This window comes from Chaetodon auriga, chromosome 13, assembly GCF_051107435.1.
Source record: "Chaetodon auriga isolate fChaAug3 chromosome 13, fChaAug3.hap1, whole genome shotgun sequence".
Lineage (NCBI taxonomy): Eukaryota > Metazoa > Chordata > Actinopteri > Chaetodontiformes > Chaetodontidae > Chaetodon > Chaetodon auriga.
The window spans coordinates 24,473,818-24,489,981 of NC_135086.1; the positions used below are offsets into that span (position 1 = coordinate 24,473,818).

Below are 16,164 nucleotides of genomic sequence, written 5' to 3' on the forward strand. Positions count from 1 at the left end.
ACCAGCAGCTTCAAATACCTGTTTGCTGCTCAACAGTGTTTTTTTTTATAGCTGCCCTTTAAACACTATTAATTTGCCCGACAGAACCATTTCTTAGTAAATCTTAATCTGAATTTGTTTGTGCTCTGAATCCTTTCATCATCTGAAAGATCTCTCTTCCTCCTCATATTGTGTGAGAACTGAGCCTTGCTTAATAATGTGGAACAACATCTTTAAGTACGCTTCTCTTTAATTAAGATCACCTGACAAAGTAATTGACACACCTTAGGTTGATACCAGTTATCTAACGAGACAGGAATAATAAAACAGGCAAAAGCTGTCATTAAAAATGGAAAAAGTGATGCCTAGTCCCCACACTATTTTTGGTACAGTACGTGGTTGGGACAACACAAAAAAAAAAAAGCTATTAGGCTATCTGCAACCAGAGGTCCAATCCTACTATGATGAAGTTGAAACATGCCTTGGCTACCATACTACGATTGGACCTCTGGTCGCAGGTAGCCCAATAGCTTTTTTCTTTTTCTTTTTTCTTTTTTTTTCAGGCTTCTGATTGGCCAACATGCCCTTAGGGTTACAGTTGAATCACCACCTGTTGGTTTGGGATGCTTTTTGCTTTTTCATTGGACAGAGAATTTTTTTAAACATTTCTTGTGTGGATGGGTTGGGTTTTTTTTTGTTTTTTGTTTTTTTGTTTTTTTTTTTGAAGAAAGAACCTTTGTTCATGTGGTCTCAGCACAAGCGAACTCAATTCCTACTGCTCATTTGCATAATCATTTGGAACACAGTGTACTCTAAACAAAGCACAACATTTAAGAAGACACAGCAAAGATGGACATTATGTTCAAAAGATTGGTGATTAGATCCCAGAGCTCCTTTTGTCCATATAGTGTCCTCGAGCAAGACACTGAAAAACTATACATATACATATACTAAAGTCCCTTTGGCCATTAGTATCTAGCAAATATATATGATCTAATATAATGAGTCCAGAGAATAATCACACAAATCAGCAAATTCCACAAGCAGTCTGTGGAAGTGCTCACTGTGAAACCATGTCAAGGCCAACTGTTGGAAAATGAACCTTGTCCTGTTGCAGGTAATGTAAGTATACCTCTGTGCCCACTGAACAGAAAACACTGTGTTTTTGTTAAAAAAAAAAAAAAAAAAAAAAAGCCCTCTGCCAGTATGCCAATGTTCTCCTATAATATTGTCTAATTGACAATAGATCAGTGCATAATTTAAAAAAAAAAAAAAAAAAAAAAGAATAGACATTTTTAGTTCTAGTGAGGGCTGTGCCACTTTGCCTCAGCACAACCTCACAGAGCCTCTAGCATGGCTGCAGAGGTGTTTTTAATGCACGGTTCTCTGTGGTTGGTTGGGGCTTCACTGCTTCACATTGTTTCATGTTTAAGGCCTCACACACCTCTATGATTAGTAATGAAAGCACACCAGTGAGCACCCGTCAGTCTTTGCCTGATGTTTGTGTTACTATGTGGCAGGTGTCGTTCTGGGCCTCTCACAGCTCCACGGACACCTTCATTCTACACTGCAGGAAACAGCAGCCACCCCCAACTACACCACCCCCTCATTTGGTTCAAAGAGTTCAATCCATACAAGTATAAAATCCTTCAAAGACTCCTCTGTCCTGCCCACTCTTCAGAAAGAATCCACCCTCTAAACAAACATGTACCTGTACAAAGGATTGCCTCCCCCATGTGTCATTTAAAAAGTAGGAAGCTGGACTTTGAGGTCTGACTGTGCAGGCAGAGTTCACTGTGTTCACTTTAAGTGCTTCTCTCTGTAATGTTTTTTTTACTTCCCTTACAGCCTGGAGGAAAACAGTAGAGAGATGTTTAGGAATGTATTAATAAATGCACAGTGATTTATGGCCTTCAATCCACTGCTTTGCTGCATGGCACAGAGGAGAAAGAGGACACTGATGCTTGTGTGTTTAGTTTTAGAGACTATTATAAGACCATTCCATGCCCAGCATGGCCCTGGCCCAGATCTGACGTGTTTCATAGCATTCCCTGCTAGTTCAGCCATCTGACTGGCCTTAATGGACTCCACATGTACATTCCAGATACTTTGTGCATGAAATAGAGGAGGAGAGGCTGATGGGGGGAGCAAGCACAGAGAGGGTTGGACCAGGGCAGCCTGACCTCACCCTCCCTCATGAGCTTTTGAGTCTTTTTGGGTGATGAAGATTGACTGGAAACAAGAATATCAGGCACAATATCAGCATCTCAATCAGCTGTGATTTCACAGCGAAGACATTCAGGCTATGTGAGGATCGCTGACAAATGTTTTTTATTATTCCCTCACCACGACATTTCTCTTCAGTTTACCTCATCTTTTCCCTTTCTTTCTCTTTCTTCCTGAATCTGAAGCCAAACCTTGATGGATAATGATGATAATAATGTTATAATACCTCCTTCAAAACACCAAGAAAATGAGATCCTACAGAATGAAGAACAAAATCGACAAGTGTAGATAGATCCTTGTCCAATGAGAAGAGTTTTTATTTCTGTAAATGAACATAGAGCAAAGAAGCTCAAAGGCAGCTGATTAAAAACAAGTCAATACAAGTGAAGAAGAAGAATACAAGAAGAGGGTAAATCCTTCATGAATCCCCCTTTGGGGAAATTCATCTTTGCACTATACTTCCTTCTTTATTACACACAGATACACCAGCACAAGTTTCATCAGGAAACATTGTTTAGGAGGTTGTTCTTGTTTTCCATTTGTTGATATTTTCACTAAGATAGAACTAAGAATCTAGTTCATGTCCGTGCCTATTCTCCACCTCCTTTTGTTTGTTTTAGTCCTTTGGTGGCGAAAAGCTGTTTAAAGCTAAATTCTTTTTTTGAACTGATTGAAACTGCTTGTTTCTTTGTTTTTCTCTCCTGCTTGCCCTTTCAGAAACGGAGGACCCCGGCGCTGTGCTTTGTCTCTATAAGACAGACAACGATTGTGTCATGAAGTTCACATATTCTGAGCACGCCAGCGGACAGTCCATCCTCACAGCTCTAAAGGAGCCAGGTCAGTGCAGCTAATAACAACATATTAGATATTTCTTCCTTTTAACCACACTGGTTTGTAGGTCAGAATCTGACAGCTGCTAAGAAACAAGTGCTTTTTACATTATATTTGTGCTGCATAAAGCAACAAGGATCTCCACCACAACTTTTAAAGACTGTACAGTCTTTGCGCATAAGGTGACCTCTGACCTTTTTCCCTGTAGGCTGCTAACTGCAGCCTGTCACCTCATAGCATAGACTCAGCTGCTTTGACTGACTTAAACCGGCTCTGCACAAATTTCTAGCTACGTTTCTACACATGCGTCTCAAAGGGGCTGAGTGGAGTGAAATATAAATCAGAGAGCCAATCACATCAGTGGTCTCCACGCTCTGAAACAGCTCAGCCAATCACAGTGATTCATGATTACAATAGGTGAACAGATGAAGAATGGGCTTCTCCAGGAAATCCTGTTGTTGACTGGATGATGCAGAGCGGCACAATGTGAACACACAGTTGTTTTTTTAACAGTTAATTAGTACAATGATGATAGAAATAAGTAAATATATAATATATATGTATAATATATATAATAAGTAAAAATTATTTCTGCATCAATTCTACTCCATCTCATGTTGGAGATTGTTGCATCATATTGTAAAATTTCATAATTTTTTGCAGTGTAATACATTTAAAAAAGGAATGCCGAAAAAACTGCCTCATTCCAATGAAAGTCCCTCCTCCAAGTGCTCTGTACTGGGCACCAAAACACAAGACAGACAGGCAAGGCCAAGGTCAAGGTCAGGGAAAAGCCAAAGTGTCAGAGTGCTGCTTGCACTGGTTGTTGCCTCTATAAATATATCCCTCTCAGCGTTTAACTAAGTCTAAATTTGCTTTTTCCCATGTCAGAGTGTGGTGGTGGGCCAGATGCTCTGATGGTGCTGCTTGCAGTGGTTGGCAGCATCCTGCTGGTGGGAGTGGTCCTGCTTGCTGCCTGGAAGTTGGTCATCACTGTTCATGACCGGCGAGAGTTTGCACGCTTTCAGAGTGCACGATCACGAGCCCGATACGAAATGGTAAGGATGACCCCCTTCACCAGCAAAAGTTTGTTTTGGTATAGTTAACTGTATCAACTGGCACCAAACTTCATAATAGCCAAAAAATGTCAAGTAGAAAAAGAAGCTCGTAGTCATAGATGATATAAAACACCACAAATTACAGCCTCAGAAGTGACTGTAGACTTGAATCAGTGCCTCTCTTGCATAAATAGTGAGAGAGGAAATACCAGCACCATTTCTCTCAGCCACTAAAAGCCTGCCAAAAATGCTGGAACAAAACAAATGTGTTATTTTCCTTATTAAACAAAAAAACATACCGTACACCTTCTGCATTCAAGTTTCTCTCTTTAACCAAACTAAGATGAGCTTATTGCCTTGTTAACTCATCATAAAAAACACTTCACTCAAACTCGACAGAAACAAAATAAAACTCTGGTTTGTTCAAAATAAACCCTTAAATCACTGAGTTAAATGTGAAAATGTTCTTGCTCTACACACTGTTCTTCCTTGCTGCGTGTCTCTCTGATGCCCGACCCTCCTCACACTCCTCTCCCCTTCGCGTCCCTGTCCTGAACCCACCATGTATTCTTCATCCCCTCAGTTAGAGTCCTGGTTGGAGGCACTGTAGATCACCTCTGTACTGTATTCTCGGTTGTATTTGGTCTCAGTCCAGCTGTGTCCTGGTTCCGTTGCTGGCTCGCACAGCTGTTGTTCTGGTGCTTACTCCAGCACTGCTCACCGGGAGCTCAGCTGGGTCCCCGCTGGGTCCCTGCTGCTCCCAGCCTCCTGATGGCCCCTGTGTTGGCTGTATAAACTGCACAGGTGATATGCTGTCCCCTATTTGTTTGTATGTATTTAGTATGAATTAAATAGATGAGTTATTTCATGTTGTACCTTTTCAAGAAATCCAGTAATTACAATTACAATTAGTCATCTGGCAGACACTTTTATCCAAAGCGACATACATATGGGGCAGCTTTGGGGTTCAGTATCTTGCCCAAGGATACTTCGGCATGTGGCTGATGCCAGGGATCAAACCACGGACCTCCTGATAGCTGGAAGCTACCTCCTGAGCCACAGCCGCAGCACAGTAATGATGATCAGCCGATGACGTTTTTAAGATCACATTTTGGGCATTTTTGCCTTTCTTTGATGCACAGCAGTACAGAATCGTGAAGAATACATGAGACAAATGAAATGCGACAAAAATCATCTGGGAATGTTGCAGTTGTGTGGTGTGTGTTTGACCACGGAGCCACCATGACGCCTCAATATTCTTTTTGGCGTAAAAAAATAAACGTACAATTTTAAATTGGGTATTAAAGAACTGTGACTAAGATATGTACAGAGTGGGATATTTTACAGATGAGAAATAGACTTGTCAGTGCTCTCTGGTGGACAAGCTATGTAATGGGGACATGAGCAAGGCCAGTTCATTAGAACCCTGAACACTCTCAATTAGAGTTCAAAGCTCTCATCTACCAACGACCTTACCCTCTGCTATTGTGTACCTTTCTGTTTGTACCTCTCACACCCACAGGCCTCCAACCCTCTGTACAAGCAGCCTGTCTCAACACATTTTGTGGAAACAGATTTCAACATGTATGGGAAGTCTTACAACGGAGGGGTCCACTGATCCCTCTGCACAGGGGGCGGCAGGACCGGTCCGACAAACAGATCTCTGGAGGACGGGGCCGAGGCGGACGGCGGACTGAACTCACTCATCCCTCTGCATGGTCACATCTGAAAGCAGACGTGAAATGAACTGGACTGTGTTCATGGGGGAATCTGTGGCCATTTAATCTTTACGGAGGAGATTCAAGCCTACCACAGAGATGTGATGTGACTTTTTTTTTTTCTTCATCTGTGTGTTTCACTGAGGAGTAGTGGTGGAGGAGCAATGAAGCATGAACTCCTTGGTCTTGTTTAGAGAGAGAGAGAGAGAGTAGAGTTAGCAGTGAGTTCTCTCACGAAAACCATAACTCCCACCACATAAAACCACACATTCATTCTTTGTACAGAGCAGGCAGGACATTGGCTTATATTTGTATATTTTTATAAACACTAAAAATGCCTTTTTTAGTATAAACTATGCACCCAGCAGGACTCTGAACTATTTGAATATCACTCGGCAATAGATAACTTCAAATTTCCAGGATTATTAAAAAGCACTCATTTCTAAAGGTGGCTATGTTGATCTTGTGGTACTACTAACATTTATTAAGCAATAGACTTCTTACCTTCATTTTGCACAGAGAATAATAAGAATCAAGTCTTGTAAAGAGTTACATTTTCTTTTGTGTGGTGAGTACGTGTGTGTGTTGTTGTATGCTCCAATTGCACTCCCTTCTCTTAATCTGAATTGCAGAGAACCAACGCGCCCCCAGCCTCTCAACCCTTAAAAGATAAGGCCGGTGTTACTCTTTTTGTCTTTTTTGTTAACAGACCCCATGAAAAGACCAAAAGCAACAACTTCTTTACCGTGTCTGTGGCACCAAGCTCATTTGTTACTACTGAAGAAATAAACCTTAAAAATGTGTCAGAAATGTAAAGTTTCAATTTTCTAAGAGATTGAGCAGCAAGGAGCTGCTGGGCACCTTGGTTTTTAGCAAACATTACTTAAATAAGAGGAAGCAGTGAGTTTGTTGGACTATTTTCAGCAGTGGATTGATATGCATTTGGCCATTGAAGAATTTACAGTAAAGTTGAAATCATTGATTCTTTGATTAGTCCATTGACAGAAAATTTATCTGCAACTATATTTGATAATGGATTAGAGCAACTACAAAGAACTTTCATGTTTTGTGATTTTGGCAGCCCCTGTGGACAAAGGCAGTGTTTCCACCACCTTTTGTTGTAAAGATCTCGATCATTTGCATGCATTTTTCTTTTGCTATAGTTAAAATTTGTTGACCAATTTAATGATGAAAATACCAAGTAGAAATAATGGAATGAAAATAATCATTAGTTGCAGTACAACATGTGTTTTTAATAGCTTTAGGACAACAACAACAACACAGAGGAGTGACTTATATCAAGCTTTGGATACACAAGCAATACTTGTTGGATTGGTTCATTGTTGGTTTTGGTCTTTTGGTTGGATCTGTTGACTGGAAGAGTCTCTGAACCTTCACAATCAGAGACAATTTCACGTGATAAATACTGTATATTCTGCACTGTGGTAACTGCCTTAAAACGTTCTCCTGCTAAAGTAGATTTGTTACATTCATGATCCGTAGAGATGCAGAGTAGATGACCTCTAACTTGGAATACAGACCCGTGAGGTACTTTGAGTTAATGTACAGTAGGTTTGGGCATACAACATGACTGGCTGCTACATTTTAAAGTCCTTGTGACAGTGTGTCCACCCCGTCTGCACTGGGAGTGGTTGGAAACTTTGAGACGCCTCAGAGGATAGTGTCCAGAGTCATAAATCTACCATCACTGTTCCTGCAGGAAGAGGTGGAGTATGAATTCTCACAGGGAAGTCTGACAGTGAGAAATACTGGATGGGTTGAGCCTGGGTGACAAAGAAGGGTGCTCTGTTGTCTTTTTTTGTGATGGTTGTACAGTAAAAGTGGCAGGGATTTGGAGTTTGTATGTGTGTGTTTGAGTGCGAAGAGTGTATGTAAAAAAATATTACATGGGTATGTATGTACATACAGTGCCAAATGAAATTATCATTTTTTCAGTTGTGGAGTTTTGACTTGGCTTGGCTGTGTGCCTTAGCACAGTTTACTAAAACTCACCCACACCTCTTTCAGTTCAAACATAAATCGTTAGTATAAAGCTCTTTCTGTACAGTTGTGAACATTTTCACATGGATGAACAGTCCACAAATGGACTCATACCACTACATGTTTATGTAATACTGCACACAGAGCAAGAACAATAAATCTGATTATCTGAAAAGCCAGTGAGTGCGTTGTGTTTGGCTCAGTCATACATCACATATTCACAAAGGGTACATTGGAAGGAGTGGCATAAGTCTGAGCTCTAATTTAAAACATCACACACGACTGCCTGAGTGTGTGTATGTATATATGCATGTTTTAAAGTTTAGGAAACCATCTGTTTGCACCACCAGCCATGCTCTTACATGTTTGATGTGTGACACAGGCAGGAAGGCTGGTCTAATGTGTCGTCTGATGCTGTAATTTACACTTTCCTGGTTAGACCCCTCCCAGAAATGATGATAATTATGATACTGAAGCTTTTGCAAAATGACCCTCTATTACATATTCAGTCACTTGTTTCAAATTAACATATTGCTTTGGCATTTTTAAGTACCATACCGCTATGGTACCATTATTGGAGTAATGCGCACAAATGTGTGTGAAAAACCATCTCAATCAGTGCATTCACTGATTTGTGAACGTGTTGATGTTGAGGCATTGGATGAATGTGTTAATGTACACAGGTTTTTGAGTGTATAAAAAAATCTAAATGTGTACATAGATTTGTGAATATGTATGCAAAAAATGTAAATACGTACGTGTGTGTGTGTGTGTGTGCGCGCGCTTGCTTGCTTGCTTGTTTCTTCCTGTGCATGCTGTATGGACAGGCAGCTGAAGCCACACTTTCTCCTCTCACACTTCACAACCATCTAAGAAAAGCTTTTCTGCTTGAGATGCTATTTCTGACTTATGAATGTTTTTATTTCAGTTCCTTTATTTGGGTTCTTCCCTGTTTAAATAAGCGTCCTTCTGCCATCCTTCTGCATTTCCTCACCCTGCATTTTCTGTATCATTTCTCTTTTTCTGGTCTTCTTACCCAACCCCTCTGCTACTGATGAATTGAAAATGAGGCTGCACCTTGCCATGTGCTGAGTATATACAGCTACTGTACTGTCATTAGCTGTTTGCACTGGAAATTCAAGAATTGACAGTCATCCTTTTGCTGAACAATGGCCATGGTGAGAACAAGAGGCAATAATGGCATATTGGTAAATGCTAAAAGGTAGCGCAACAGTAGCTGGAATACAGACGACAACTACAATTGGCAGACTTGGCAATTGGCAGTTTGCTAATTGCTTGGCTACCAGCCCTACCAGATCAAGAAAGGAGTAGCAAACCCCTTAGTCAATCAAGTGAAAGGCTTTGTTTATTTAACTAATTGTTTAATTCAAGAATTCAACTTTTCATTTCATAAATATACAGTGCTTAACAAATTTATTAGACCACCTGTCATAAAAATGAGAAAATATAAATATTTTAGAAATCTTTCAAAAACTTGTTTAAAACTAAAAATGTTATTGTTATTTATGTGGCAAATAACAAACTGAAATGACTAAATAGTCCTTTTTCACACACAATAACCAAAAAACTTAATACTTTGTATGGCCTCCTTTGGCCTTGATAACAGCTTGCATTCTTGCTGGCATTGTTTTGACGTACTTTTCAACAGTCTCTTTTGTATTGAGTTCCAAATAGTTTCTAGCTGTTCCCACAGACTTGCTTTAGATGAAACTTTTGTGCGACCAACCTTTGAATCTACTAAATCCCAAATTTGTTCAATAGGATTCAAATCAGGACTTTGACTGGGCCAGTCCATCAGTTCCAGTACTCCAGATTCCTTTTTCTTGGTCAAATAGTCTCTGCTCAGCTTTGAAGTATGCTTGGGGTCATTGTCTTGTTGGTATATGAACCCACGCCCAATCAGATTCAGTCCAGAAAGGATTCAGTGATGCACTAAGATGTTGTGGTAGACGGTCTTGTTCATGATACCGTCGATTTTCACTAATTTGCCCACGCCGTTTCCACAAATGGAACCCCATACCATAATGGAATCTCCACCGTGTTTCACTGTGGATGCAATGCATCTGGCATCAAAACGTTCTCCAGCTTTTCTGCGGACATAAACACGACGATGCTGACCGAAGAGTTCAAACTTTGACTCGTCTGTCCAGAGTACCTTCTTCCAGTCATCAACAGTCCAGTGTTTGTGCTCCCTGGCAAATCTGAGGCATTTCTGGATGTTTGCAGGCCTCAATAATGGCTTCTTAGCAGCTATTCTTCCCTTTGAGCCTTGTTCCGTCAGTCGTCTGCTTATGGTCATTCTGGAGACTCTCAGACTCTGATCTAGAAGCATTCATCTCTGCCTGAAGATCAGCAGTGGTCTTCCTTCTGTCTCTAGTACTTAAAATCTTGAGGTGTCTGACATCTGCTTCAGTTAACTTTCGTTTCTTACCTCTTCCTTGGCGTATTTTGTAAGTACCAGTCTTGGCAATTGACTCCAAAGCATACTTGACCACACTGTGAGAACACTTTATGTCTTTCCCTATTCGAGACCATCCAGCATCGTGAAGTGCTTTGATGCGGACTCTTTCATTTTCAGTGAGCTCTCGACGTTTTACCATTTTGAACAGGAATGAGGAATTTCAAACAAAATTCACCTTTTTATACCAAATTTGAGCTGGCTCACTGGGCTTCTCTGAGAAGTCAGAAATTAATCAAGCATAACATTCAACCACTAAAACAAATTTTTCTGTTCAGGAATGCAAGTAAATAACTATAATTTAACATATTAATCAAGAAATAATAATGTGCTTTACTATTTTTTCAGTTATTTTGTAAATCAGTAAACTAGAAAATTCATGGATAACAATAACAATTATATTTTAGCATTAAAAATATCATTTTGGTTAAAGAGTTTCTACATATTGGTGTATTAACCATTACAGAAACATAAAAAATGATTTTGGTAATTACCAATGCTGTTAATTTAGGGCAGCTGTGGCACAAACCTTACTTTGGGTGGTGATCTAATAAATTTGTTAAGCACTGTACATAGTGGCACTTCAAGTCGCTTAAAAATACAACTATCACAACAGTAAAATGCTACAGTACAGTTTAAAATCCAGTATTTAAAATTTTACATAAGTAATTTTACATAAGTAAAATTTTTAGTATTAAAGTACTGTAATGGATTTCCTTTGTCCTTCCTGCCTTTGGTGGTGCATTGCCATGTTTCATGGCCCATAACCGCCAACTGTAAGTCAGTGGAATAGTGTGACTCCACTGGCTACACTGTGTAGTACATCACACACCTGTTTTTCACATCGACAGTATAACAAGTGGACAGAGTTTCTGGGTCTGAAAAGTGAAGCCAATTGCGTTAAACCTGCATTTTTTCGAATGGCCAGCAGAGGGTGACGCTACTGGTTGCAAATATCGTCAGACTGTACGTAAGCTTATGAGAAAATGACCCTGCTTCTCACTTGATTTATTACCTCAGTAAACAGTTTCCTAATGAGTTTATGGTCTTATGATCAAGTCTTCTCTGATAAAGCATGATGTTCATTAAATAAATTATACCGTAAAATATTTATTTTCGAAATAGAAAAATACACAACAAAGCAGCGTATGCTTTAGGGCATGGCTACCTGGTTGTTGACTAGTTGCTTCCACAGCATGTCCTCAGGATGTCAATCAGGATAGAGCCCTGGCAATGCAAATTCACAGCTCCACCATCTTGTCCAAATATGGCTACTTCTGGTTTCAAACAACCAAGATGGCGATGGCCATAATGCCAAACACAAGCTTTCAAAACAGTAGTCTACAAACCAATGGGTGACATCACGGTAGCTCTGCCCAATATTTATTATACAGTCTTTGGTTTTTCATGGGAAAACAATTATGCTCATTGTGGAGAAGATCCCTGTCAGTGTAAAAAGACCAGTGTGTAGGATTTAGTGGAGGTTTCAGAATGCAACCAACTGAATACCCCTTACCTCACCTCCCCATCCAACCATAGGAGAACCTACAGTGGCCTACAATGTGAAAGGTGCTCTCTAGAGCCAGTGTCTGATTTCTTCATTCTGGGCTACTATAGAAACATGGCGATGCAACATGCAAGAGGACCTGCTCCCTTAGTAAGGGGCTCATTCTAAGGTAACAAAGACAAGATGATTCTAATTTTCAGGTGATAATATACTGATGAAAACATGCTCTCGGAGTAGGTTGCACAGTTTGGATGGATCAAGCACAGGACTTTCACGCAGGAGACCACAGTTTGAGTCCCATGTGAAACCAAAATGTGAACACTGATTTCGTTTGGAAGTGAGATAATGCACCATACCAAACTTAACGTGCGTAACTGACATACTTGTTGTCTAAACCTATCCAAGTGGTATTGGTGCCTAAACCCAGCCAAAGTGCAACCAACCCACAACGTTAAGCACATGCTTCTTAATTTTTCTCAGCAAGCTATATTTTGAAAGTGTTACATTGCTAACCAGACCATGAATTTTTATTATTGCTAACTTGAACGCAAAGCCTGCATGTGCAGAACTGATGCTACAGCCACTGACCAAGCATCCGTATGTGACGAGTTGGGAATGAGAACATGTTGAGTATTCCATTCCTGGCAGTGGGTCCCCCTAAACCCTGCACACTGAACTTTAAAAAGTGTTCATCAATCTGTACTTGTGTAATTTTTTGGGTCTTATATCAACCTCTACAGGTTGTGTAAAATGTCAAGTATTATTAAGATAAGGTTTAAAAAGACATTCTGTAATCCACGTGAAACAAACCTGCTTCTCTAAAACCTTGAGAATATTTGCAGATGCAAGATTTATACCTGACAGCACCAATACTTATTGTCACTTAAAGTATTTTTCAGATGTGTTTGGATGCAATAATAAGAGATGGCAGGAAATGAGGGGAAAGAGGGGAGGGATGACAAAGGTTCAAGGGTTAAACCACAAGGCTTCCAGGGTGCCCCAAACGTAGCTGTGAATCATAGCTGTCAGATAAATTCAGTGGATTTAAATGTGCACAATTTCTTCTGGAATAGAAATTCTCCTAAAACCAAAATATCCATGCAAAGTACCAACACTTCAAAATTGTACTGAAGTAAGTGAAGTAACTGAGTAGAAATACTTGTTTTCATCTCCTATTTTGCTTCAACAAATATTTTACTCCTACATTATAAATTCAGCAATACTTTGTAATCCCAGTTTATTACCAGCACACAGTTTATTCCATTGATATAGTGAAAAAACCACGCACACACACAAGCACACCACCAGTACAAGATCTCAAAACTTCTTCCACAACTATTCCAGAGTTTTAGAATAATCCACTCTTGCCAACTGTATGATGCCCCTCTGGACTTCTTCTCCAACAGTTTTGAAATGCACATTGTAAATGGACTGGGAGTCCACAGGTGAAGCTCTAACCATGCCTGTCAAAGATGAACAGGCAAATTTACTGCACAGTCCTCACTGTGAACTGTTGCTCTCACAGCAAGCACAGACGCCTGTTTCACTTCACACCGAAAAAGGGAACGGCAGCTCTGTTTTTGAAGGAGCACTAACCTCAAATGCAAATGTTGCAAATGTTTTGTGTAAACTGCGGTTACGTTCCCAGGTCTGAATGCACAGATATCTCAGGGAATGAGACATTTTCATATGAACCTCAATGTGTGTGACAGCAGCTCAGCCATCACTCGTCCTCTCTGTTTGAGACCACATGCTTCTATGAACACAACAATGATGTGTTCTGACCTCACATGCCTGCTCTCACAGCACCGACACATTCAGGCTGTGCGCATCACAAAAGCTCTGTGAACCATGTAAAATAACATTGTCAGAAAGTCACAATGTTTTGCCCTTTGACCTGCTGTTGCTGAATCTGAAATGTTTGCTGTGAAATGCATGTGGTGGACAGAGACGCTGCCATAGTGGCAGTGTTTTCCTTCATTCATTTCTTCACTTTAGTTTGATAGTAGATTTTTTTAGCCCTTAAGAAGCTTTGTTATCTGAAGTCTGACCTCAAAGAAATAGGTGAATTACGAGGAGTGGACAAAAAAAAGGAAACACAGAGTATGCACCTACTATATGTTGCAGTTTTTAGGTAATAACATTACTGTTTAGAGAATTAGAAACAATATTTTCTCTGCCATCCCCTGTAAACTCTATTTCCACTGAATGGTTGAGTAGTATCCCACATTTCAGACAATGGCAAGTTTGGGGAAGACCCTTTCCTGTTTCAACATGACAATCATGCCTGTGTGCAAAGGCAGGTATATAAAGACCTTGTTCACTATACAATATATTGACCTTGTCCCCTGTGAGCCAGGCCTTGGCTAGCCTTGCCAATGCTCTTTTGTCTGTTAATCTGGTGGAAAGCCTCAAACAACAGTGGAAACTGTTACAACAGCAGGTTGGTGTCCATATCATTCAAATGAGATGTTAAATCAAACATGGCTGAAATGTGTGATTGCCCATATATTCCTGGATATTTAGCCTATCTGTTTTCATGTATTCATGCTAATAACTGAACTACTGATTTGTTGTTCATGAGAAGCCTGATTGCTCTTCAGTATCCTGCCTTCTGCTGCCATCTAGTGAATGAAAAGATGTCAGTGAAGTGTTCGTGTTTTCCTACACAATCTTTTAGGCTCCCATGCAAAACAGTGTACTGTTGTAAGCACAGACATATGTGGACAAGGAATGTTGGCTTGTTAATTATCATATCAAATACTTGCAAGTTGCCAGTAGGCTTGCTTGCAACAGTAATGGCAAGAGTAAATTCTATCTTGCCATAGTAATCTTCAATCAGTCTTGTCTTTCATATCAGTATGGCAGTAGTATTATCAAAAGGTATTTACTTTAACTCTGACAACATTAACAGACACAGGAGCTGAGCTGCAACTGTCTTAGAAACAAAGAAGATACTCCTGCATAAGAACAGCCAGACTCTGCATTTTCAGTTTGATCTATGAACACCAGGAGGCACCATCAGCTGCTCCAGCACTTCATCATGGAGTACCACTGGTCATGGCAGAGAAAGTAATTTAAATAGTGGCAATAGATGATGTTGTCTTAGTTGTATCCAGACTCATGCTGATGATAGAAGTCACTTGTACCCCCAAGTACAGTTCAACACACTGTCAAGCAGCACTTGGCAGGGGCAAGATGAACAGCTGAGTTTAGCACAGGGCTGTAAAGATAGCAATGTGTGTAAGGTTCAAAAGCCTTCACTGGTTGACAACCAGGCTACTCATGGTCTGCACAGGCTTTAAAAGCAATGGGAGGAAATCATTTTGAAGGATTCCTTGGATCCATTGGTTAAAGACTTTTTACATTGTAACTGTAACACTGTGGATAGGAAAGCAGTTTGCATACCTTTAAGGTAGTGGTAGAAAAAGTGGGGATTGTTAAGGCTTAACAATCCCCACTTTTTCCTGCTAACTCCTGAGAATTGTGCAAAATAAAGTAAATATGATCTCTGACATATGTTAATATTAGTAAATTATGTTACACCATTTAATGATAAACACATAGTGGTATTCAGTAAATTGCACTAATCAATCAATGAGAGTCATTGTTGAACTCTTTTGGCTTTGAGTACAGTGGCTGAGAGCCAAACTTTTAAAAACATACTACAAATACACAAAAGGAAACCCTAAGACATCTGTGTTGTGTTGAAATTACATGGCCAAAAGTACATGGACACTCTATCATCACATCCATATGTCGTTGTTGAACAATGGGCATTAATCTGCTGCTATGACAGCCTCCACTCGTTTGTGAAAGCTTTCAGCCAGATGTAGGAACCTGGCAGCAGAAACTTGCTTCCATTCAGCACAAAGGACATTACTAGGGTTGAGCGTTGATGTTTATCAGTAAGGCCTGGCTTGTACAGTAGTCAGCATTTCACATCATCCCAAAAGGTGCTGGATACAGCAGCCAAGTCATGTTCTTCCACAGCAACTCCATAGGTCCACAAGAAAATTCTTGTCCTTATGGACCCAGCTTTGTGCATAGAGACACACATCGTCATGTTGAAACAGAAAACAGTCTTCACTAATCCGTTGCCATAGATTTCCATTAGATGCCCTGCTGACCTTTTCTAGTTTCATTTTACAAACACAGAAACTGGACCCAAATGCTGAAACTCAGAACACGGAGACAGGAGTAGAGTAAAAAAGTAACATTTAATGAATCTTCAAGATCTTCAGTCTTCAAGAAGAGTGAATAGGCTGGAGAGGAATCCAAATCTGGAGATGCTAACAAAATCTGCTCCTTACTATGAGTGATAGAGTCCAAGATGAACACAAAATAATTTATCAAAGTCAGGAT

General features: G+C 40.1%; 1 protein-coding gene across 1 annotated transcript in view; it reads left to right on the plus strand.

The window, feature by feature from the left end:
• Positions 1 to 6,511, plus strand: part of itgb5 (integrin, beta 5) — a 44,595-nt gene extending 38,084 nt beyond the window's left edge. Inside the window, exons 14-16 of the mRNA XM_076746666.1 lie at positions 2,923 to 3,042; positions 3,928 to 4,094; positions 5,617 to 6,511. Coding sequence (XP_076602781.1) covers positions 2,923 to 3,042; positions 3,928 to 4,094; positions 5,617 to 5,712 — 383 coding nt within the window. The 3' untranslated portion in view covers positions 5,713 to 6,511. The remainder of the gene's footprint in view (positions 1 to 2,922; positions 3,043 to 3,927; positions 4,095 to 5,616) is intronic.
• Positions 6,512 to 16,164: the final 9,653 nt, after the last annotated feature.